The sequence below is a fragment of the Gigantopelta aegis genome, chromosome 7 (assembly GCF_016097555.1).
Source record: "Gigantopelta aegis isolate Gae_Host chromosome 7, Gae_host_genome, whole genome shotgun sequence".
NCBI lineage: Eukaryota > Metazoa > Mollusca > Gastropoda > Neomphalida > Peltospiridae > Gigantopelta > Gigantopelta aegis.
In genome coordinates this window covers 18,630,176-18,657,590 of record NC_054705.1, presented here as the reverse complement: position 1 = coordinate 18,657,590, position 27,415 = coordinate 18,630,176, and the positions used below count along the sequence as shown (strand labels likewise).

At 35.3% G+C, this 27,415-nt stretch overlaps 1 protein-coding gene across 2 annotated transcripts in view; it reads left to right on the top strand.

Annotated features, from left to right (window-relative positions):
- Positions 1-18,362: 18,362 nt before the first annotated feature.
- Positions 18,363-27,415, top strand: part of LOC121377618 — a 33,655-nt gene continuing 24,602 nt past the window's right edge. Inside the window, exons 1-3 of one of the 2 annotated variants that reach the window (XM_041505681.1) lie at positions 18,363-18,482; positions 18,837-18,935; positions 24,589-24,636. In XM_041505681.1, the coding sequence (XP_041361615.1) occupies positions 18,857-18,935; positions 24,589-24,636 (127 nt within the window). In that variant the 5' untranslated portion in view covers positions 18,363-18,482; positions 18,837-18,856. The remainder of the gene's footprint in view (positions 18,483-18,836; positions 18,936-24,588; positions 24,637-27,415) is intronic. The other variant, XM_041505682.1, reaches the window with a different exon arrangement.

Below are 27,415 nucleotides of genomic sequence, written 5' to 3'. Positions count from 1 at the left end.
GGGCACCCTATTGGAAAAATAACATTTATTCATATTAGTATATGGGGGCGAGTGGTAGCACTCGCTTGATGCACGGTCGGTTTGTGATCGATCCCCGTCAATGGGATGTTTCTCGCTCCAGCCAGTGCACCACGACTGGTATACCAAAGGCTGTGGTATGTGCTATCCTGTCTATGGGATGGTACATATAAAAGATCCCTTGCTGTTAGTCGAAAATAGTAGCCCATGAAGTGGCTACAGCGGGTTTTCTCCCTCAATATAATAGTGGTCCTTAACCATATATCCTACGCTATATAACCGTAAAATAAAATGTGTTGAGTGCGTCGTTAAATAACACATTTCCTTTCCTTTTCTTCATAGTAGTGTCACATGCAAACACATATAGAGTTACAAACCGATCACTAGGCATCTTGACACGGAATACAACTAATTTTGCGTGTAGAATGATGGACATGCATGGTAAGAACTAAAAAGGTATCGTGTCAGGATGTTTTGCCCGAATATCTGTCTTCTTTTTTTTTTTTGCCTGAAATTGAGGATTTGCTCCAGCACTAGCGGGACAATTTCCTCTCAAAAAGTACCAAATATTTGAAATCCAATAGCCGGTGACTAATAAAACAATGTGCTCTAGTGGTGTTGTTAAACACAACACACTGTAATGTGTCCATACGTGCATATGCATGTGTATGGATTCAATCATATATTTTACTAGTATATCTATAATGTTTTAGGATCGAGATCTAGTTCAGTCGGTAGAACGCTCGTCTGAGGTGCATGTATCGCAGGATCGAACCACCTCAGTGGATACATTCTCTGATTGGGTTTTATCCCGTACCAACCAGTGCCCCACGACTGGTATATCAAAGACCGTGATAATGGAAAACAAAAATAATGTGTCTGGTTTCCCCAAAGACCACGTGTCAAAATTACCAAAACAGCCAATAAATAAATAAATTGATATGCTCTAGTGGTGTCGTTAAACAAAACAAACTCTTTTTTTTCTTGTAGATTTTACTATGGGCAACGTGACTGTTTGGTTAGCTAACCCGCTGGTGAAATTCACCAACGAACACGCATGTAACCGCGTCTCTGGAACTACTGGTGCCGGTCAATATGTGACGGTCAAGTGCAAGGGCTTTAGACCAGACCTCATTGCCAGTCGAGTTATGTTGAAAAATACTTTAAGAGGACAGCCGATGTTAATCTGCGAGGTAGAAGTCTACGGAACATTCGCCTATTATGTATAACGCCTTTCTTGTGAAGATGTTGGTAGAAATATAATATCGAATATTTAACAAACAATAAAGTTCTAAAGAACGTTTAAAATATCCGAGTTTGGTTTTCTGATACGTGGAGGGGGGGGGGGGGGGGGGGGGTTGATATGTAGCCCAGTGGTAAAGTGCCCCACGACTGGTATATCAAAGGCCGTGATAATGGAAAAAAAAAAATAATGTGTGTGTGTTTTCTCTAAGACCACTTGTCAAAATTACCAAAACAGCCAATAAATTAATAAATTGATGTGCTCCAGTGGTTTCGTTAAACAAAACAAACTCTTTTTTTTTTCTTGTAGAGTTTACTATGCGTAAGGTGAATGTTTGGTTAGTTAATCCGCTGTTGAAATTCACCAACGAACACGCATGTAACCGCGTCTCTGGAACTACTGGTGCCGGTGAGTATGTGACGGTCAAGTGCAAGGGCTATAGACTGGACCTCCTCGCCAGTCGAGTTATGTTGAAAAATACTTTAAGAGGGCAGCCGATGTTAATCTGCGAGGTAAAAGTCTATGGAACATCGTCTATTTTGTATAACGCCTTTCTTGTTAAGATGTAGAAATACAATATCGAATATTTAAGAAAGAATAAAGTTCTAAAAAACTTTTAAAATATCCGAGTTTGTTTTTCTGATACGTGAGGGCCGAGATGTAGCCCAGTGGTAAAGTGCTCGCTTGGTTCGCGGTCGGTGTGGGATCGATCCCCGTCGGTGGGCCCATTGGGCTATTTTTCGTTCCAGTCAGTGTACCATGACTGGTATATCAAATGCCGTGGTATGTGCTATCATATCTGTGGGATGGTGCATATAAAAGATCCATTACTACTAATGGAAAAATGTAGCGGGTTTCCTTTCTTAGACAGCAAAAAATTACCAAATGTTTCATATCCAGTAGCAGGTGATTAATAAATCAATGTGCTCTAGTGGTGTTGTTAAACAAAACACACTTTTTTTTCTTGTGAAGACGTTGGTAGAAATATATAAAATATTCAAGAAAAAATACAGAAATACATTTTAAAATGCCCGAGTTTGGTTTTCTGACGGCATGTTTGCAGCACGTGCGGTAAAACACAGAAAACACGACATCATACTTTTGGAGGAGTTTTATACCTCATATGAGGCGGGATTTAGCTCAGTTGGTTGAGTGCTTGCTCGAGGAGCTTGCTGGGAAAGATCGAACCACCTCGGTTGATCCATTCAACTTATTGTGTTGATCCATTCAAAGACCATGGTATGTGCTTTCTTGCATGTAAAAGATCCCTTGCTACATAAGAGAAAATGTAGCGGGTGTCCTCTGATGACGTTTCAGGTTTGCCATATGTTAGACATTCAGTAGCCAATGATTAGTTAACTACAGCATTCTGAACTATAGAGTGAAAACTGCCCGAAGCCACACTTATGGATAGCAACTACAGTAATCTGAATTGGAGCTATAAAGTGAAAACTGCTCGAAGCCACACTTATGGGTAGCAACTTCAGCAATCTGAACTGGAGCTATAGAGTGAAAGCTGCTCGAAGCCACACTTATGGATAGCAACTACAGCAATCTGAACTGGAGCTATAGAGTGAAAGCTGCTGGAAGTCTCATTTATGGATAGCAGCTTAACCAATCTGAACTGGAGCTACACAGTGAAAGCTGCTCGAAGCCACACTTATGGATAGCAACTACAGCATTCTGAACTGGAGCTATAGAGTGAAAGCTGCTGGAAGTCTCATTTATGGATAGCAGCTTAACCAATCTGAACTGGAGCTACACAGTGAAAGCTGCTCGAAGCCACACTTATGGATAGCAACTACAGCATTCTGAACTGGAGCTATAGAGTGAAAGCTGCTGGAAGTCTCATTTATGGATAGCAGCTTAACCAATCTGAACTGGAGCTACACAGTGAAAGCTGCTCGAAGCCACACTTATGGATAGCAACTACAGCATTCTGAACTGGAGCTATAGAGAGAAAGCTGCTCGAAGCCACACTTATGGATAGCAACTTAACCAATCTGAACTGGAGCTACACAGTGAAAGCTGCTCGAAGCCACACTTATGGATAGCAACTACAGCATTCTGAACTGGAGCTATAGTGAGAAAGCTGCTCGAAGCCACACTTATGGATAGCAACTACAGCATTCTGAACTGGAGCTATAGAGTGAAAACTGCTCGAAGCCGCACTTATAGATAGCAACTACTGCAATCTGAACTGACGCTATAGAGTGAAAACTGCTCGAAGCCACACTTATGGATAGCAACTACAGCAATCTGAACTGGAGCTATATAGTGAAAGCTACTCGAAGCCACACTTATGGACAGCCAACTACAGCAATCTGAATTGGAGCTATAGCGTGAAAGCTGTTGGAAGCCTCATTTATGGATAGCGTCTTAACCAATCTGCACTGGAACTATAGAGTGAAAGCTGCCGAGAGCCTCATTTATGAATAGCAGCTTAACCAATCTGAACTGGAACTATAGAGTGAAAGCTGTATATATATATATATATATATATATATATATATATATATATATATATATATATATATATATATAAACTATATATGTATGTATATAATTATATAACTATTTATATAACTATATATAACTATATATAACTATAACTATATATATATATATATATATATATATATATATATATATATAACTATATATAACTATAACTATATAACTATGTAGCCTTTATTGAACACTTGCTTCTAATCGGAAAGAGTAGCCCGTGTAGTGGCAACAGGGGTTTCCTCTCAAAATCTGTGTGGTCCTTAACCATATGTCTGATGACATATAACCGTAAATAAAATGTGTTGAGTGCGTCGTTAAATAAAACATTTCTTTCTTTCCTTATTGAAATCTGCTTGGTGTCCCATCTCAGTGTCATCTATGTCACGACATGTAGCCTTTATTTAAATCTGCATGGTGTCCCATCTCATTGTCATCTACGTCACGACATGTAGCCTATATTGAACACTTGCTGCTAATCGGAAAGAGTAGCTGATGTAGTGGCGACAGCGGGTTTCCTCTCAAAATCTGTGTGGTCCTTAACCATATGTCTGATGTCATATAACCGTAAATAAAATGTGTTGAGTGCGTCGTTAAATAAAATATTTCTTTCTTTCGTTCATTGAAATCTGCATGGTGTCTCATCTCATTGTCATCTACGTCACGACATGTAACCTTGATGATTTGATACTTGGCAATATTAAAAATGTTAGGGAGCCAAATCATGCTAATCCAGACTGGAAGCTTATTCATGCAGTGCAAACACGACAGCAGAAACGTGACGCAGGTAAGGCATATTCACCTTTGAAAGTTCCTGAAAGTATTGCTGGATGTGCTTCTCCTGACGAGATGAAGAAGGCACAAGAGGACGATCCTACATTGAAGAAATTGTTTGTGCTTGTAGAAAAGGGTCAGCTTTCACAGAATAGGGCAGTATTTTACAAGAAACAAGGGTTACTGTACCATAAGTTCAAATCTTCTAAGGTGAAGAATGGTAGGACTTTCACCCAATTCGTTGTTCCTCAGCCATGTAGAACAAAGGTGCTGAAACTTGCTCTTGAATCGATAATGTCTGGTCATTTGGGAACAAAGCGCACAGTAAGTAGAATATTAGCAGAGGTTTTCTGGCCAGGAGTGCAAGCGGACATGAAAAGGTTTTATCAGTCATGCGATATTTGTCAACAGACTATCACAAAAGGTAGAGTATGTAAAGATCCACTGGAGTAAATGCTTATTATTGATGAACCTTTTAGACGAGTGGCTGTAGACTTGGTGGGTCCACTTCAACCTGCAACTGAAAAAGGCAACAGGTATATCTTAACCTTAGTTCACTATGCTACGAGGTATCCGGAAGCCGTTGCTTTGAATGGTATTGAAGCTGAAAGAGTTGCAGAAGCCTTAGTAGACATATTTTGTCTAATAGGTGTTCCAAGAGAAATGTTGACTGATATGGGTACACAGTTCACTTCCATGCTTATGTCGGAGGTAAGTAGATTGATTTCTTTGAAACAACTTACTACGACGCCATACCACCCAATGTGCAATGGGTTCGTTGAACGGTTTAATGGTACTTTGAAGGAGTTGTTGAAACGATTATGTGCCGAGCGTCCACAACACTGGGATAAGTATTTGAGTGCAGTTCTCTTTGCATATCGTGAAGTGCCTAGGAGAGCTTGGGATTTTCACCATTCGAATTGGTTTATGGTCATTCAGTCAGGGGACCAATGTCAATCCTCAAAGAATTATGGACAAAGGAAGTACATGATGATCAGGTCCGGTCAACATATCAGTATGTGATTGATCTCCGGGAAAGATTTGAATCAACATGTCAAATGGTGAGAAAAAACTTGGAAAAATCTGCCAGGAGACACAAATACTATTACAACAAGAAAGCAAGACAGAGAAATATGAAGGTGGGTGAAAAGGTTTTAGTATTACTGCCAACAGATAATAATAAACTAACAATGCAATGGAAGGGGCCTTACACCATTAAGGAAAAAATGGAGAATGTAGACTATCGGTTAGACGTGAACGGGAAAATCTAAACTTTCCATGCTAACATGTTGAAGCATTATGTTCAAAGGGAAAACCAGGATGGTGTGTTAGCATTAGTTAACATTGCTGTCGTAGATCTTCAGACAGACGAGTGTATTGAAATTCATGATGGATTGGTTGAACCTCCGAGTGTAAGAACCAAACAGGGTCCGAATGAGGTAAATGTGAACTCAGGTTTGGCTTGGGATTAAAGTCAAGAGGTAAGGGAACTTTTGTATGAATATTCTGATGTTTTGTCGGATTCGCCAGGGTATACCAGGTTGGAAAGTCATGACATCAGACTGTTATCCGATACTCCAGTTAGAGTTAAACCATACCATTTGCCTTTTACAATGCGTGACGTGGTAGATGATGAGGTAAGGAACATGTTGCAGATGGACATTATTGAACATTCAGTTAGTCCATATGCATCACCCATAGTCATTGTCAAAACGAAAGATGGGACAAATCGATTTTGCATAGATTTCAGGATGTTGAACAAAATTACGATTTTCGACGCTGAACCAATGCCAAATGCAGACGAGATCTTTGCTAAATTGAATGGATGTAAGTATATAAGTATACTGGATTTGTCAAAGGGCTATTGGTAGCTACCACTAACAGAAAGTGCCAAAGGATTAACCGCTTTACAAACCCCCATGGGATTGTTTCATTTCAAAGTTATGCCATTCGGATTGGTAAATGCACCTGCTAGTTTTAGTAGACTGGTGCGCAAACTTCTGCAAGATATGCAAAACATCGATAGTTTTATAGATGACATAATTATCTACACAACCACTTTCAGAGAACATATGCAGATGTTGAAAGAGCTGCTGATTAGGTTAAGACATGCAAATCTGACTGCAAAGCCAAGTAAGTGCTACATTGGTGTTGTCAAAGTTTGGAATATCTAGGACACATCGTGGGAAACGAGGGGCTGGAGCCAGGGCTAGATAAGGTCAAAGTTATTAAAGAGGCTAAACAACCGGAGACAAAGAAACAGGTAAAATAATGTTTGGGACTAGTAGGGTTTTATCGAAAATTCATTCTCAATTTTGCAAGCATTGCTACTCCTTTGACCGACCTAACCAGGAAAGGGTAACCAAATAAGATTGTATGGGAACAAGCACAAGAAAATGGCTCTTACTAGGTTTCCGATCTTAAAATTACCAGCTGTGAATACAACTTTCATTCTACAGACCAATGCTTCGGAGAATGAAATTGGGGCAGTTTTATCACAAACAGATGAAGGTATAAAAATGCCAATAGCCTATGCTAGTCGAAAGTACAAGAAACCAGAAACTCACTATGTTACAGTTGAGAAAGAATGTTTAGCTATTGTGCGGGCGATACAGAAATTTCAAAAGCATTTGTATGGTCGTGAGTTTATCTTAAAAACGGATCATCAGCCTTTGGTGTATCTGAACAAAAGTTGCAAATGCAAGACTGATGCGTTGGGCTTTGGTGTTACAACCTTACAGGTTTCAGATTGTTGCTATAAAAGGGTCAGAAAATGTAGGGGCAGATTGCTTGAGTAGGTTGTGAATATAGTGCTATAAAATAGGTTATGTAGTTGCAAAGTACTTTGCAATTCTTTTGGGGGGGGGGGGGGGTAATGTCACAACCGTATTTTATTGTAAATAAGTTGTGGAGTTATCGGGGGTGTAGATAATTTGAATATTTTATTTAGCCTATTTACTCGCAGTGGTCATATGGTACCTTTTTACACGTGCATTCAAATACCCTAGCACTTGCGATGGTTTGGTCTGCAGTGGCACAGAGTGATTGTGGACTAGTCCATTTTTTGACACTTGGTTAAAAGTGCTGGTCAGAGCTATTGTTAGGAGAACCTAGAGCTGTGATGTGCACGGGCGGTAATGTGGGTGTGTGGACAGTGTTATGTTTGGAACTGTGGAGAGGTTTCCTGTGAACAGCTGGGGTAAGTATGGTTTTGTTATTTATCTATATTTATATTATATTATATTATACTTGGAGTTGCATTATGTTGTAAGTGTTTTATTTAACTTGTATATTAAGGAAAAGGTTATAATTTGTTAGGGAATTGTAGTTTGGCAGTAAATATTGTATGTATACTTATTATAGTAATTGTCAAAACTCGTTAATGTAAAAGCGGTTGTACATTGTAATTTAATAGTTGATAACTTTGTACATAGATATAAATTTAATGGATATAGTATTAAATAAGAATTGGCTGGTAGTGTTTTGTTAATATGCCGCACTAATAAATTGCCGATGAATAGTACTGGAAATAGATATTTTCTGTTGAAACCAGTTTATATGCCCAGTCTCGTCAGTCAGTGTGTTTAGCCATTTTAGTATGGTGTAATCGTGGTAATTGTACTATTTACCATGTTTTTATTGTCAGGTCAGATTTATTATTGTGAGCTGGGTGATGATGGTTACCAGCAGCTTTTTGCGTCACCGTTGCGATTGATGATACCGATGACCTTATTGATAGTGGAAGAGTGACAGTCGGATTTATTGTGAGCTGGGGTGACGATGGTTACCAGCAGCTTTTTGCGTCACCGTTTAGATTGATAATACAGATGGCCTTATAGATGGTGCAAGAGTGACGGCGAGTCGAAATGGTTGCAAGAACAAAGCATCTTTGTGTTGATGATCTTGACCTGGACTTGCAGATTGGTTACAAGTAGCATGTGTTTTGAAAGGGTTCCCTATTCGGTGGACTAATAATTAACTGGTGTTTGGTGTTATTAAATATGAACTGATCAATATTACCAGTGCTTAACTGTTCTATTTCCAGTGAACTGTTTATAAAAATAACTTGAATCTTAGTCTTAGTAATCACTTATTATAATATTTGAAAATACAAATGTAAAATCATGTGTTTTGTTTTTCTGTTGAGAAATTGTGCGATTAAGAGACCTCGGTCACTCTTGGCGTGACAGTGGCCACCTTAGGCATGGGCGTACATATGATTTTGAAAAGGGGGGTTCCAAAATAGATTGCAGAGATATTGGGCATATATTTCTATGTTGAGTAAATATAATAATGTCAGATATCAATGTCAGATATATTAAATTATAAAAAAAGCGATTTCGGGGGGGGGGGGGGGGGGTTCGGTCGAACCCATCGACCCCCCCCCCCCCTCCATGTACGCCCATGTTAGGGAAAGACTGCACCAAGCACATCTTCTCCTCTTCCCTGCTAGCTAGATTATGTAAAGAAGGCAGGCAACTAAGGTGGCCAAGTTAGGGACAGACTGCACCAAGCACATCTACTGTTGTTCCCTGCTAGCTAGATCATGTAAAAGAAGGCAGGCTACTGAGGTGGCCAAGTTAGGGAAAGAGTGCACTAAGCACTTCTACTGTTATTCCCTGCTAGCTGGATTGTGTAAAGAGGGAAGGCTACCAAGGTGGCCACGTTAGGGAAAGGTGGCCAAGTTAGGGAAAGATTGCACCAAGCACATCTGCTCATGTTCCCTGCTAGCTGGACCATGTAAAGAGGGAAGGCTACTAAGGTGGCCAATTTAGGAAAAGAGTGCACCAAGCACATCTACTCCTGTTCCCTGCTAGCTGGATCATGTAAAGAGGGCAGCCTACTAAGGTGGCCAAGTTAGGGAAAGACTGCACCAGGCACATCTACTCCTGTTCCCTGCTAGCTGGATCATGTAAAGAGGGCAGGCTACTAAGGTGGCCAAGTTAGGGAAATACTGCATCAAGCACATCTGCTCCTGTTCCCTGCTAGCTGGATCATGTAAAGAGGGCAGGCTACTAAGGTGGCCAAGTTAGGGAAAGACTGCACCAAGCACATCTGCTCCTGTTCCCTGCTAGCTGGATCATGTAAAGAGGGCAGGCTACTAAGGTGGCCAAGTTAGGGAAATACTGCACGAAGTACATCTGCTCCTGTTCCCTGCTAGCTGGAGCAGGACCCAGATGGATGATATGTATGAGCCACACTTGACGATTCGCCCAGACTCGAGCCTCACACACCTATCATGACTGTTTTTTGTTTAAGTAACAAATCTCATATAAGGGTTTAAAGCTTGTTTTGTTTAAAAACACCACTAAAGCACATTGATTTATTAATCATTGGATGTTAAATAGTTGGTGCATGTAATTCTGACATACAGTTTTAGAGAAGAGACCCGCTACATTGTTACATTAATAGCAAGGGATCACAGAGATATTGAGAGAGGAAACCCGCTGTCGCCACTTCATGGGCTACTCTTTTCAATTAGCAGCAAGGGATCTTTTATATGCACCATTCCATAGACAGGATAGCACATACCACGGCATTTGATATATCAGTCGTGGTGCCCTGGCTGGAAAGAGAAATAGCCGAATGGGTCACCGACTGGGATCGATCCTAGACCGATAGCGCATTAGGCGAGTGTTTTAACACGTCCCACCCACATTAGAACGGTAAGCGCCAACATATATAATACAGCATGTCATTTCACTACAGCTAATGAATGAAGTAATTTTTAAAATTACAGACTTTGTTTAAAGTTCTAGTTTGCATATTTGAAAGACATTGAACATTGATACCGTGATGATTTTCTACGCTATGTTTTAGGGGCATTTAATATGAATTGTGCTATAGAATCATGATTAATTGATATTTTAAAGGATTTTATCGATTTATTTACTGTCACAGACAGTAATTTATTAAAATAAACAGTAGCGAGTTTCCTCTCTAAGACTACATGTAACAGTTACCAAGTGTTTGACATCCAGTAGCCGATGATTAATAAATCAATTAATGTGTTATAGTGGTGTCGTTAAACAAAACAAACTTTAACTTCGTTTGAAAACATATGTATGGCTATTTTTAATTATGTCCATAGGCCTATATTATATTCTACGAAGAATTCCTGTTGTCATCGCTGTAAATATCCTTTGTAAAATAATTCCTCATATGATGTCGTTTAACGGCCTGGTTGTACCAACATACGGTTTCAAGTTTCAAAGGGGAACCAATGAATTAGAATATAACTATATAATGAATAATGTTAAAACTTATATTAAAACATATTACTAAGTTTTAAACCCAAAAAATATTTTTACTAAAACTTCTATGTAAATTTGAAGAAAAAAAAACGTTTCTTAAAGGGACATTCCTGAGTTTGCTGCAATTTTTTAGATGTTATCGACTAACAAAGACTTTTTAACGACTATAATTACATATCAAATATATTTTTATGCATAAAATATTAGCGGCTGTATATTAAACGTGTTTCTGATCGTTCTAATATTTGTATTAGGTTAAATTTCATTTTATTCCTAAAATGTATTTTTTGGTACGTACGAAATTATTTGAAGACAAAATCCAGTTTGGGCTTCGTACAAATAATAAGACGACCAGAAACACATTGAATATACAGACACTGATATTCTAAACAAGAAGATATATTTAATATGCAAGTTTAATCGTAGAAATATTTTATTAGTCGGAAACATCTTACAATGTAGCAAACTCAGGAATGTCCCTTTAACAGATAACCATTAAATTATATAGATTAGTCTAATTTGTAATACAAGGGTGAAGTCGAAATGCTACGACAGCCAAGTAATCGAAAATACAGTTCAAAGAGACTTAAAAGGTAGAACCGCACGTGCTTTCACTTGGCTGTTCCATCAGCTGTCTTCAAACCGGTCATTAACCCCCCCACTCCCCCCCCCCCCCCAACAAGATTTAAAGGCATATTGTCACATACCATTGACCTATTTCATGACAAACAATTACCTAAAAATACATACAATTGATCTGTCGTTAAAATGACTTTATTCAACCATCTACAAAACCACCACATCCCACTTATTGATGATATTTTGTAAAAAAAAAAAATTATGGCAACGGTACATAATTAAAAAACAACAGGATTGTCATGGATTTCCCTCCATCGTGGTTCAGTTTGGGTGATACAACAGTGAGGTTTAGTATCCCAAATGAATGTAATTTTCATTTATTATTAAGTTTTGGAGAAATAAGTTCCATAAATCCGTGACAGTATTCCTTTGACCTTATTATATGTCATATGGTCATTTTTAAAGAAATGTTTTTATTACGCGGAGAGGCTAAAAAAACCCTCATCATTTTGAGTGGTATGGATTTAAAATTTACTAATATGTTTTATATGCATTTTAACTTTATTCATGATAGGTATATATGTCTTTGATCTTCTTTGCATTTAACAGAAATGCACGTTTTAATATCCTTTTCTTCAAATATAAAATTCGCTGCATAGTGGGGGCTTCTCGAGTCCAAAATATACCGACACTTACTACTAGATGATAATGAAACTAAAGAACAAAGTGAAATATATGCATCTTAATTCCAGCTTTAAACATAAATCCAAAATCAAGCCAATAAATTACATTTACAAACCGGTTGTTACATTCAGTATTGTGACGGATGGACGGCCAGATTAAAAAAAGGTAGTAGTAATTTATCATATGATTATTGTTATGAGTTCCTGCTGGGTAATAATTTGTATTGCTGATTAGATACTGCTGAAATTAATGTTCTACATTGTCTCACTTGTACGGGTGCTGAGTTTTGCTAGACACTCGTGACAAATGCTGCAGAGGACTATGCATGATTAAGAATATGTATTACATGTGAATTGTATTCAAGTTTGTGACTAACCTAATGTATTCAATAAAATAAATATGCATGAACATAAACACAGAATATAATATTGTATGGCATGTAAAATGTATTCATGAATAATTTACATATTTATCACATAACAACGATATGCATTCAAGATCCAATAATGACATTTATTTAAAGCATGCATATTTATAACATACAAAATATGTTGAACAGTATGCATATTTTTCCTACATGAAATGCACTCAGCGCGTGCATATTGATTAGTTCCATGATAGTTCCCCCTAATGAAACCAGACATATACATACTAAAGAACATTCCCTGGTGATGATGTATGCGTGTGTGGTGTATCAAAATATGTTTGTGTGTGGTACGTGTGTATGTGTGCATGTTCTTTCGCGACTGTTTGTGTAGGTGTGCGTATGCATTTGCGATATATATTTGTAGCTATAAAACGTTCCATAAAAAATGGAATCCTTGGCTTGACCTTTTTATTGAATGAAACTTTTTTCTTTTCTTTTTCCCCAGATCATTTTAGCAAAGTCAAGGTTGGGGTGCCTTGCCTCAATGCCTTACATAATTTATATGCATAGAAAATATTCAATTATATTCAACATTATACACATTTAAATAGGTATATAAAATCTACACAGTTTGTTTAATTGCACAGTACATTCATTTTTTTTTATAAACTAAATCATGGATATTGAAATGGATTCAGTATACACCTGTAAGCTATTTGTTATGTTTATTTGTTCTGAGGACGGGTAGTACAGAGAAAACAAGGTTGAAAAAAAAAGAAAAAAAAGAAAAAGTGGTGTAGTATTACAAAGGTGGACAACGATGAGAAAAACAAACGAAAAAAGAGAGAGAGAGAAGATATTAGTTAGTTTGAAATATCGTGATTGTAACACTATCATAATAGAGATGGAGTAATAAGATTTAATAATAGAGATAATAAAACAAGAATATTTTTTGTAAAGTTGAAACTGTGTAGACATTTATATACTGTAGATAAAATCAAAGTTGTTTCTAGTATTTTTTAATCGAAAAGATTAAGCCACTTGGACCATTCGATGTTAAATGTATCATATTCACAGTTTTTATAATAGATATATTTTTCGATATGAAATTTCTTTTGTAGAATCACTTTTATAGTATCAATACATAGATTCCCTTTAACCATCTTAATTGAATAAATATAACATTTAACATTAATTATTAACCAGTTTATTTATTTTTTCCTTTTTATCATCTATCATACCAAAAATAACTATATTTTTAGTAAATGAAATACGAATTCCAGTTTTTATAAATATCCATTTTTCAACATTTTCCCAAAGTTCCCGGACTTTGTCACAATCATAAAACAGGTGTTGTAGCGTTTCTGGGAGATTATTACAGAAAACGCATTTATTTGAATCAATATAATTTATCATATGTAGAAATGTATTGGTACCAAGAATTCTGTGTTGCAATCTGTATTGAAACCATATTAATGAAGTGTCTTTCATGCATTTAAATGGTATAAGATAATACTTTGTCAATGTAAGATGATCAAATATTAGGCCTTTATCTGCGTATTGTGTTTGTGTTTTATGAGTTTTTATTTTATTATTCAAAGTGCTGTATATAGCCTTACTTGATGCATTCTTATTTAACAACATTTTTAATTTAAAAGGCAGAATTGGTATTTTGATTTCAATATATTCTGTTATATTGAGACTGTTTTGTATTTGTAAAAAAGCTTTTTACAGCATTCGCCAACGATGCATAACTTAAAACATTTGTGTTTATGCTATATTTTTGTGTGAAACATTCGAAATTTAAAACGTTTCCTTGCTCATCAAGCAAATTACTAATAAAAATAATACCTTTCTTAATAAAGTTCTTGTATAAAAATGGCTTATTATTTAACAGTATTTTACTATTAAACCAAATATTTTGTTCCTGTGTATGTTCAGTAATTTGGAACTTTTTATGTTTTTGAACTAGTGCCCAGTTGCATAAAACATCTCGCCAAAACATATTTTTTATGCTTTTCTTTTTAATTTCAATAAAGTAATCACCATATATAATAAAATCTTTTGTTATTAAACCTGTAGTGGACGCAAAAAGTTTAGTCCATGCTGCGTTTTGCTGATAAAGTCTTTGTAACCACGTCGTTTTTAAAGATGTAATAAGGTTTAATATATCAGGAACCTTTAAACCACCATATCGATAATCGTGTGTTAATATATTTCTTTTGATTTTGTTCTGCTTTATTTTGCCAAATAAATTTTAAAAACGTGTTTAAAACTTTGAATCATGTGTTTTGGTGGATTTGGAAAAGTTAGGAAAAGATGGATGATTTTAGGTATGATTAAAGATTTTAGAACTGTATCTCTTCCAAGAACAGGCAGTTTTCTAATTAACCAAAGCTTCACTAGATTCTGCATTTCTATCATGTTTTAGTTATAATTATATTGTATAATGTCATCTAAGTTAAGTGTAAAATTAATACCAAGTAGACTGAATGTATCTTTACCCCATTCTAACTTCCATCGCACATGATGATATACATCTTTGAATATTTTTTACTGCCTATCCAAATGGCCTTAGACTTGGTGTAATTGATTTTTAAGCCAGAAATATCTGAATAGTAATCGAGTAAAAGCATTGTATTTTCCAGAGACTGGGACGTCCCGTCAAAAATAAAAGTAGTATCATCTGCGTATTCCTCCCCATCAATAGAAACACCTTTTATATTATTGTCATTTCTAACTAAAATTGTAAGAATTTCAACACAAATTAACAAAAATATACGGAGAGAGAGGATCTCCTTGTCTCCATTCTCTTTCAAATTTAAATGTTTCTGATATGTGACCATTTTGTATTACGCAGGACATAGAATTTTTATATAAAGTTTTTATCCATCTTTTTATTGAAGAGTCAAAGTTAAATATATGTAATGCTTTTTCTATAAAGGACCACGAGACTGAGTCAAATGCCTTTTCAAAGTCTATTAGTACTAAAAGACCAGGTATAGAATGTGTTTCTGTATACTGCGTGATGTCATACACTAAATGAATGTTTTCTCCAATGTATCTACCTTTTATAAAACCTGTTTGATCATTATTTATAAATATATGTAATGCTTTTTCTATAAAGGACCACGAGACTGAGTCAAATGCTTTTTCAAAGTCTATTAATACTAAAAGACCAGGTATAGAATGTGTTTCTGTATACTGTGTGATGTCATACACTAAATGAATGTTTTCTCCAATGTATCTACCTTTTATAAAACCTGTTTGATCATTATTTATAATTGTATACAAGACTGTTTTAATTCTGTTAGCTATACAACCAGCGACTATTTTGTAAAAACAATTTAAAAGTGTTATAGGTCTCCATTTTTTTAGAAACTGCTTAGGCTTATTTGGTTTTGGAATACACGTTATAATTCCTAATGCTTGAACAACAGACATGTCGCCTACACTGTAGCTGTAATTTATTGCTCTAACTATAAAATGTCCTAGATCCAACCACAAATATTTGAAGAACTCTACTGTAAACCCATATGAGCCAGGACCTTTGTCGTTTTTCATATTTTTAAGAAAGTTAAAAGCTTCCGAATACGTAATTTGTCCTGCTAGTTTCTGTGCTTCTTTGTCTGATAATGTTTAAAAATTATAACCAGATATTTTCTCACCTATATCATTATCAGATTGGTTAAATGGCGCCGAATATAGTTTTTGGTAAAAATCTTTTGTTTGTATTAGAATTTTTTTGGGCAGTTATAATTTCCCCATCATTGAGTTCTATTCTTGATATAAGTTTGCTATAGTAATTTCGGGATTCCATATTACAGAAGTCTTTTGTTGGATTTCACCTTCATCTATCCATTTTGCTCTTGCTCTTATATAATGACCTTTCATCTTTTCTCTTCGCAATTCCAATAACTCTTGCTTACTTTTTTGTAATAGTTCTGTATTAGCCTTATTTTCAAATTCTTCCAGTTCCTTGATTTTCTCACAGTGTATTTTTTTTTTCATTGGTCTTTTTCTTTTTCAATGCCGAATATGATATTGTTTTACCTCTTACTTCCATTAACAGTGTTTCCACAAATAAGCTGTCATTTATTATAAACTGTATTTCATCTTTTGGTATAATGCTTATAGTTTCTGGGTTATAAATTAATATAGCGTATTGATTTATAAAATTATTTATAACATCTTTTACAATTTTTATGTATTCTTTATCAGATAGCAGTGAATTGTTAAATTTCCATAAGCCTCTACCCTTGTGTATTTTGATCTATAGCTGTTTTTTATTATAAGTTTTTATGTTCGTGACATTAAATTAGTCGATAGGAGGAAAAAGTCTAACCTGGCTAATTTCAGTGGACTCGATTTCCTCCATGTATATCTCCTGAAATTGGGATATAATTCCCTAAAAGGATCTTTGGATGGTTAGTTATTGAATGAAACTTAACAATACCACTTTTTACCAACAGAAAAAAGCAGAAATGTAGCTTATCTGGAAATAGATTTCGTCCAAAGCAAACCTCTTAATTGTTTTTCACAATACTGCCTTCTTTCAATGTTTTTTCTTCTCTTCCATACACAACATGTTTCTTACCCTTCCAAGCACTCTTTTTTCCACCCTCTTTTACTATTCTGTTTTGATTTTAAGTTAAAATGCATCTTATACATTATCCCTATATGTGTGAAATAATAATACAGTAGTAGTAATGGTAATGGTATTGACGGTAGTGGTGATGATAATAATAATAATGATACATGTACTATTTTCTATTGCAATATATCCTTTAAATTAATTTTCTTTTTCTTTCCTTCAGTCTTTCAATCTTCTTTCTTTCTCTTCTTCCTTCTCTTTATTTCTATTATTTCTAGCTTGTCTGTTAACCCCATAAAACTATGAACTATGTTTTACATGTATCTGTGTCCATTATTACTGTTTGATTAATGCGATATATATATATACAATTTTTAAAATTATTATATGATTGTAAAGTAGCGATACCAGGGCCCTAACCCTGGCACTACTATATTTGTTTTCTGGGGTCAATAAACTTTATTTTTAAAAAATTAAAGTAATGGATGATATATTCGCTGACACTATAATTTGCTTCTTATAATCTTAACAATAGTTTGTTACGTCACTGTGTTTGTTTCAGTGCTAAACCTGTCATTAGTGACGCCACGCCACTGCCGTTCTGCTAGTTAACGAGTCTTCCGCTATCAAATATAGGGACAATCAGCCCACATTACTGATAAATAAATTAGTGTGATATCACAAGACACTCGGGGAGTATCCTCCTCCTCCTCTCTCTCTCTCTCTCTCTCTCTCTCTCTCTCTCTCTCTCTCTCTCTCTCTCTCTCTCTCTCTCTCTCTCTCTCTACATTTATATATATATATATATATATATATATATATATATATTGTAATGGACCCTAATAGTGTGTCCATTAATTATTGTATGTGTTTATAGTAATGTACGAAATCACGTGATCAACACGTTAATCACAAACAGCTGATTTTGACACTAAATGAGAGTAAATGTATTTTAGTTTTTTATTTCTTTTTATTACTGAAACTTTGGAATTAGACAATGACGCTCTAGATAAACCGATTGAAGAAAGAGAAGTTAAAATGCAATAAAACAGCTTAAAAATGGAAAAGCTTCCGGAATTGATAATATTACAAATGTTGCCAATATACACAAACCTATTTAATGTTGTGCTAGATATCAATATTTTCTCAAATGAATGGCTGATAGGAATGATTAAGCCAATCTTTAAAAATAAACGAAGCCGTTCTATGCCAGAAAATTATAGGCCAATAACCTTATTATGCTGTATATTAAAATACATACTTGAAACACCTCATTGAATATTTTAAAATGAAATATTGCAACAGGTGTCTGAGTTGTCGTATTTCCATATATAATCGATAGAACACGTTGTCTCCATATATAGTGGAGCAATGAAATAGAGTGGTGCTTTGTCTAATAGCCTCTTGTTTTCCTCTCCACGTTTTCACTGATGCATCTTTAACCTGATTTTTATCGTGAAGGTAAGTAGTTTTTCAGTTGTTGTTGTTGTTGATTTTATTGTTTGTTGTTGTTATTATTATTATTATTGTTGTTGTTGTTTATGTTGTTATCGTTGCTGTTGTTTTTATTGTTGTTGCTGCTGCTGTTGTTGTTGTTATTATTGCTCTTGTTGTTGTTGCTGTTTTTATTTTTGGTGTTGGTGTTGTTGCTGTTGCTGTGGTTGCTATTTTATTGCTGCTGTTGTTGTTGTTGTTGTTTTTTTATTGTTGTTGTTACCGTTGTTGTTGTTGGCCCGTAACTTATTGTGACTACTGTAGCTAATAGTCGATGATCAAACAATGCACTTTGGTGTCAACAGTTTACCTTTATTTCAGTACAAGACAGAGTGAAAAAGATGAGAGAACTCTTCACCAGTGGTTGTCTTCTCTTACTTTGCTGTATTGAAGGGATGATTGGGGAAGACCATAGGACTGGTATGCAAAATCAACGATATTTAATGCACATTATTGCTTAATATCAACAAATATATTGGTATATTATTCAATAATACGGTACAAACGGGCGCAGTATTTTGTTGTGACATCTCCTAATATTAGTCTTTGTTTAATGGTATGGAGAAAATGTGGGTACTCGTGTTACTAACAGGTAGTGGATTATGACCCGTGTCATCGTATTGCTGGGGAAAATTACTGTAAATAATTCTGTAATACTATTGATTAAGTTGACTGTCTCATCTAAAATCACAGAACTCACAAATCACGTAGTCCAAAAAGAAAAGAAAATTATCACTTGGTTATCGTGGATGGTCGGTTGTTGTTTTTGTGTGTTTTTTGTGTGTTTTTTTAAAGGTCAGTGTTTATCAAAAACGTAATTCCCTATGTTTGGTATCTACCTTGAAGTATTAATAAAATAAATTTTAAAACAAATACTCGTTTTTAACATATTCGCAATAAAAAGTCGCGTTTTCCCCATCGCTTGCCAAAACGCCTATCGACTCCAAGACCGGCATAATATGTTAGCGTGATTCACAGGTGTAACACGTGTATTTTTAAAACGCGAACATTTTATTCTCTGAATTGAATTGTATGAATGGAATATTCTTTTTGTGATAGTTTTCAAATGTAAAATATGGTGAACCATTGTTTAGTGTTAGGATGTATCAAAGCAGCAGTTTTTCCGAACTTTAAACAAACCGGCAATCACCGGGTTTGCATGGAAGTGGTTCTTAAACCGAACCCGTGCGTAATGGAAAGGACCATCACGATGGGATAGGATCTGCAGTGACCACTTCATCCCTGGGGATTACCACAATTAGTTAAGGTGGTCGATAAATATGACACCTATTTTTTTTAAACATATTTCTTCCAAGTCTGTATCCCCGCCGTCACGTTATACAATTGCGAATGATATAGCAAACATGAAACCACGACGAGCAGGAGCTAGGTAACCTAGAGCTAAAAAGGGTGAGGGGGAGGGGGCGGGGAGGGTACCAGAGCAGGGGCGGCAGTGTAAAATACAGTGGTACGGCTCAAGGTTGTCAGACTCTTGTTTCAAATTCAATTGAGAAGGACATTTTCACAGATACAACAAATATAACCTACAAAAGTGCCTCTTTTGAAAGTGGTACGGCCATGCGCCGCCCCTGCAGTGGCGTAGGGAGGAGGAGGTCCACGGGAACTCGCTCCCACCCCCATCAAACTTATTTTTAAAACTATTAAATTTTATAAAATCATAGAGACACATGTATATATATAGTGTGGGATGCACCCCCCCCCCCCCCCCCCCCCCCCCCAATCCCAATATAAAATCCTGCCTACGCCAGTGGAGGGTACCAAGCCTAGATCGATAAAAAATATGGGGTCAGTATTTCATAATTAAATACAAACTTTTTGTGCGTGCGTGTATGTGTGTGTACACTCACACACGCACACACACACACAACGTTTGTAGACGCACACATGCGCGCGCGCACACACAATGGACTGTCCAAACCGGCATTATGTGTAAACCGGTACATAACCGGTTTTAAAGTCCCGTTCAGCTACCGTTAATCTATTATTAAGAAAAATAATTCTGTCGAAACCGGATGCCTTGTATTCCGGACTTCGGGTGCAAATTCAACAACAAAAGAACGGTCCATATAGTAATTAGTCTGTCTACATCGTCAAACTACAGCATATGAGGACATATTTTATAATAGTTATTTACAGTGACAAGATGACAACAGGAGTTCTTCATAGAATATATACAGACATAATTCAAAATAGCTATATACACATTTTAAAAATGAAGACACATGGTGACAGAACATTTAAATAAAGCAGAGAGATTTTTATAAGTAAGTACTTTTAAAAGTATAAAATAATATTGAAGATGTTTATCTATGGTTTACTAAATTTACTTGTAATTTCAGAGATTAATTTTGATATTTTACGGAGAGTGTTTATGCTATTATAATTAAAAAGTTCTTTGAATTTAAGTGTGCTAGGTTTTTTCATAATAATATATGGCTTTATAAACCTTTTGCGTGTATTCATAAAATAATTATATTTACATAAGTAGTGATATTCATCTCCAATATCATTTTCTTCGCACAATGTACATAATCTATTTTCGACTGGGATGCTATTCCAGCGTCCTGTTTTATGGGTAAATAATGATTACATGTTCTGAATTTCAAAAGGTTGGTCCACAATCTTTCGGGTTATTTAATAAAGTATGTTTCCAAATTTAAAGTTTGTTTAAAAATAGAATATGTTTTGCCTTTGGATGTAGATTCGATGTTATGCCATTTATGTAGATACTGGTCTAATTGCCTTCGTTTAACATGTTCAGTTAGTATTTTTACGGATGGGAAATTTTTTGACATACAAATATCGGACATGCATAGGTTATTTAACAGATGTATTAAATTTTCTAGCCAGTTATAGCGGTGCCCGTTTGCAATAGAGTCTTTTATGATATAATTAAGAATTAAATTAGAGATTTTTGTAGATTTACCTTTAACTATACGTGCCCAAAATCCTATAATTATTTGATCTATAACTAGTTTTAGTGGCGTTCTACCAAGTTCCCCATATAACATAAAAGTAGGCTTACACTTTTGTACCGGCAATAATCGTCTAAGAAAATCTATATGAATATTTTCTATTATGTCCACATTTTCGTATCCCCAGATTTCACAGCCATACAAAAGTATTGGGCGGACAATTGAATCAAATAATTTAAGCTTGCAATCAATTGACAAATTATTATCATTGGCTTTAGATAAAACATAATATATTGCTTTAGTTGCACGCTGAATTAAACATTGTTTTGTTATTGTAAATTTGTTTTGCTTAGTGAACGTTAAAACTACATTCCCTGGAATATTGTTGTTATTTAAGCATATAGAACAGAAAATCCAATACGTTTGGTGCATATATGACGCCGCACTCCGCATTGGTTTCACTACGCTGGCTTATCCAGGTCAAAAACAAAGCCATGATGTTGAAAGTGGAACACTTTTGACGGGCTCGTACCGATCTCGGTTTTCATTGGCTTATCACAAGTATAGAATTCCCCAACAAGAGATCACGTGAGATTTCGCAATTTTTGAACAAATTTAACTGTTTTGATTGAGGGGTCGTCTCATATCTCCAAAACATATTTATATCCATAGAGGTATGGTACAACGCCTTTCCGGGGTCGGTGAGTGGGGGATTTGCCAGCTGTTGGCATACGAGTTACATGTAAGAGGGTGTTACTAATTACGTAACGCTCTAAGGGTAGAGGAAGAGGGTACTGTGTTCGATTTACGTAAATTTTTTCAAGACTATGTTATTTTTATTCATTACTTAGACCTATAAAGGTGTTTTTGGAAATGCGCGGTCAGTCTAGGATAGATCCCCATGGTATGTAATATCATGTCTGTGGGATGGTACATATAAACAATCCCATGCTAAAAAAAATGTAGCGGGTTTCCAAGGCACGTGTGCAGGGATTTCAGCGGGGTTGGGGTTATAGATTGTGAAATACATTTCAATTATTTTAAGCTTGGACAAGTAAGGGTTTCCACCTCCAATACCTTCCCCACTGCACATGCACCTGATTCCTCTCTAAAATTATATGTCAAAATTACCAAATGTTAGACATTCAACAGCAGATGGAAGGAAGGATAGGATATGTTTTATTTACGGTTGTATGGGGTCGGATGATTATTAAATCAATATGCTTTATCGCTGATGTCGTTAAACACACACACACACACACACACACACACACACACACACACGCACAACTTTACCCTTTCTAAACGAAAAAAAATAAAATTGAATTTGTCGATTTTAACACGTAAAATTAAGAAGTGAAAACGTTCAGTGTCTACTTTAGTATATTTTATTTTAAGAAATATATACATGATTAATGTGTTACTAGTATACAAACTAAACTTTGAAAGTTCTACTAACACTTCATAAAATATCAATTCTGAAATAGGAAGGTACGACTGTCGATAATACGTTGTCAAGATCAAACCGTATCCTCAACGTTCTTCGTACAGCGCAAGATTTCTCTTTTAATTTTTTGAGACGAACCCTACAATTTGAAATCGGCAAACGCACGTGTTAACTGAAACTGACAACAGGCTGTCGTTTGTGCTTTGCTGAGCTATGGCGGCACAGGCGACGAATCAAACGTATACGTTTGACGATATCCGTTCATAGCAAACACACACGATTTTTTTTAAAGTGCATTTGAGCTTGTATTTCACATTTGTACATGATGTTATAATATGTTAACCAGAGAATGTAACTTTAAACTTAAATATTTGTATTCTTTAACATTTTGAAGAGACTTGTCTTCGAGAATAAACCTTTTCTTATATTCATTTGCATTTCCATTAAATATTATTATTTTAGTTTTTTCACTGTTTACTTTAAGTTTCCCTTTTTTGCAATATTCTAAAAGAAATTTAGATTGTTTTGTTTTTTGCAAATCCTGAACATTGGTTGCTAGTAGTGCAGTATCGTCGGCGTATAGGGGACAAAGTAAGTGGATACCAATGTCTAGAAAGCAATCGCGGTCATCTGTAGCGGTGGCTACCCCTGAGCAGTTAGAATTTAGTATGTGCTTTTCTAAGTCATTTAAATAAAGTAAAAATAGGACAGGCGACAAATTTTCACCTTGGCGGACTCCGGTATTGCAAGAAAATAATTGTGAGCATTCGTTATTTACACTGATACAAGATTTCATACCTTGATACATTTTTTCATAATTCCAAGGAATTTGCCATTTATGTTATAGTTTAATAATTTTTGCCAAAGGAAGCTTCTTGATATCGTATCAAATGCCTTTTGGAAATCAATAAACGCACAGAATAATTTCTTTTTTCTTCCTTTTAAAATTTCGATTAAAGAATATATATTAAACAGATGGTCGCTTGTGGAGTAGCCTTTTCCAAAGACAGTCTCGGCTTCAGTTAAGATATTATTTTCTTCTAGATAGTCATTTAGTCGCTTATTTAGGATCGTTGTAAATAGTTTTGAGCTACAGCATAATAACGTTATTGGCCTATAATTTTCTGGCATAGAACGGCTTCGTTTATTTTTAAAGATTGGCTTAATCATTCCTATCAGCCATTCATTTGGGAAAATACTGATATCTAGCATAACACTGAATAGGTTTGTATATATTGGCAACATTTTGTCCGCAGTAGATTTAATGTACACATTTGTAATATTATCAATTCCGGAAGCTTTTCCATTTTTAAGCTGTTTTATTGCATTTTTAACTTCTCTTTCTTCAATCGGTTTATCTAGAGCGTCATTGTCTAATTCGAAAGTTTCAAAATTTGTATCTTGATTTATATCATTATCCGTAGAATCTCCTTCATTTACTTTTACAAAAAAGTTGCTAAGTTCGTTTAGTGATGGGAAGTTATTATTCACAGTTATTGGTTTTAATAATTTATAAAATGATTTTGGGTCATTTAATTTCAGATCGCGCGTTTGTTTTTCTGCTTTGTATTTATGACCTGCATTTTCTTTAAATAAACATTTCGTATATGATCTGCTTGAGTTAATTAATCTCTGTTTGTTTTCTGCACTTTTATATACTGAATATGTTTTCTTTGATATTTATTTCTAGAGACAAGACACGTGCCAAATAGAGGTCGCTTGGTTTCAACGGATGACGGTAAGATAAATCGGATTATTATTTGTCTGTGTTCATACCTGCAAAAATTGTGATCTACTACAGAATTGTACTTCATGAAATGCAATTACTCTCACTGATCTATGTCAAAGCGTTAAGCTATTAAATCTTTGTACAGCGAAAAACTACCATGTCCAGACTATAGGCTTAATGTATCGACTACGGAAGCCTACCTCTCGGTATTCTTACTCTCATCAACACCCACTCGTACCTACATGTAAACTATCTGACATTATAGCCTAAGAAATTAAAGACATTGGGGGTTTTATTCATTATTTTATTTGTTTGTTTCATTATTTATTGTATGTTAGCAGAAACGTTTCTATAAATAGAACTGAACAAATGAGACTTTTTAAGGAGAATACCCTAAAGGCGTTTTTCATTCCTGCCATACTTGGCTCACCCTCAAACTCAGCGGACCTAACTCCAATCCCATCAGAACCAACTCCAGCCGTAACAAGCCCAACCTGATTTCTTACATCCTGTTCCATATTAGTCAGCACGACTTTAAGTTGAAAACCTTTAAGTTGAAAACTCTGCCCCTGTACTTCAAATCCAACTTTTCTTTCAACACCTGCACTACCTTTTAGTAAAACTTTCTCCTCAAGATTTACATTTTCAAAACTAATCATTTCATCTGAAAGATAACTACCTTCAACCATGTTGCAGTCAGAAAATCCCGGACGAGCCCCCAAATTCTGTAACGGGCCGTTAATTAGATCCCCAGAATCGATATATCTGATCTGGCTTTCAAGGTAGCTGTTTACTACAATGATAACTAATTATTAACTAAAACATCAACGTTATTTACACTTGCCACAAAATAACACACAAATACAATTACAACGAATTAGGTTGATTTCAGCTATTAAAGTAATACCCGTCCCCTAAATTATTAACACTCGAGTTTTAATTATCAATCTATCCTTATCCCATAAATTATCCCGTTTCCTGACGTCACTTTGCATTGTTTTCATTTAAAAATCGTTTTCTAAAATAATTGTTGACATTTTGGTCAAAAACATATACAAATATTTGCTAAATTGTTGTTGTACATCGTTTGTTTGAAATGACCCGTTAAATGGTGCGTGCTATTGTTTGTTATTGTTTCTTGTTTTTTGGTAGCAGTTTCTTTTATCTGTACAAATTTGTCATAATATACCATTATATATATATATATATATATATATATATATATATATATATATATATATATATATATATAAAGAAAGAAATGTTTTATTTAACAAAGCACTCAACACATTTTATTTACGGTTATATGGCGTCAGACATATGGTTAAGGACCACACAGATTTTGAGAGGAAACCCGATGTCGCCACTACATGGGCTACTCTCTCCGATTAGCAGTAAGGGATCTTTTATTTGTGCTTCCCACAGGCAGGATAGCACAAACCATGGCCTTTGTTGAACCAGTTATGGATCACTGGTCGGTGCAAGTGGTTTACACCTACCCATTGAGCCTTGCGGAACACTCATTCAGGGTTTGGAGTCGGTATCTGGATTAAAAATCCCATGCCTCGACTGGGATCCGAACCCAGTACCTACCAGCCTGTAGACCGATGGCCTAACCACGACGGCACCGAGGCCGTTCATTGACGACAAACACAAGTCACCGGAAGGGGTCACAGTTTAGTCACAAAAGGGACGGAACGTCCGCACACGCAGCAAAGATAAAACAAAAACAAAACGACGATTTACTCAGGTGACCGTTTAGATCCATTTTGTATCATACATAAGTGTTCAAGACTGGATGCACATTATGCATACATACTTAATTAGAGATCACATGTTGTTGTTTGTTTCTTTGGTTTTAAAACATTTTGGACATGGACATTTTATTTTATTTTTTACAATTGTGCCCGTGTGAAGCACTATTGCAAGTATGTTGTGTCACAATAAATTACTGCAATGCATAAAATCCTTTTTACTATTTCTATTATTCTAATATCAGTGTCCAGGGTCTCTGCCATAGGGTATGGAGGGTAAAACTATGTACCCTAAAATCTTGGGAATTAATGGATACGTTTTAATAATTTTTAGAACGATTATAGTAAGAGAGCTGCTGTTTAAAGTTTGTAAATGAAATGCAGTGTCCAATTTTAAAAGATTCTAAACTCATAACCACCTAGTAGCGGCAGTTATGATCTATTTGGAGTTTTTAAGTACCCCAAAAATTATTGATTACTGGTGTCCTTTACTTTTGACCTTGTAACCCAAAAGTTGCATGCACACACCAAATAGCAAAGGTGCATTTAACCCTATTTTTCTTTAAATCAAGCAGTATGGCCATTAAGTCACAGCACAGACTTAAATTAAAAGAAAAATATTAGTTTTAAATTAAGGTTTTCATAATTATTAATGAAACAAAATGGTATATTGAAATTTGCAGCTATTGCCATGGTAACACAAATAATATAACTGCCTACAAAATGTTAGTATTACGTAGGTGGATATTCTTAGTATAAGTGTGTTTAATTTCATGTTAAAATGTCAAGTGATTTTAATAATATTACAAGAATTGTATAATAGTTAATGTTGAATATTATGTTCATAATTTACAAAAAAGATTTGACGGCCGAGTGCGCGTTTGACCCTATTTTTCGGAAAAAAACATTGGCTGTCTACATATTTGTTTCTTTACATCAAGCAGTATGGTCAATAAATCACATCATAGACTTAAATTAAAAGAAACATATCAGTTTTAAATTAAAGTTTTCATAATTATTAATGAAAATATGGT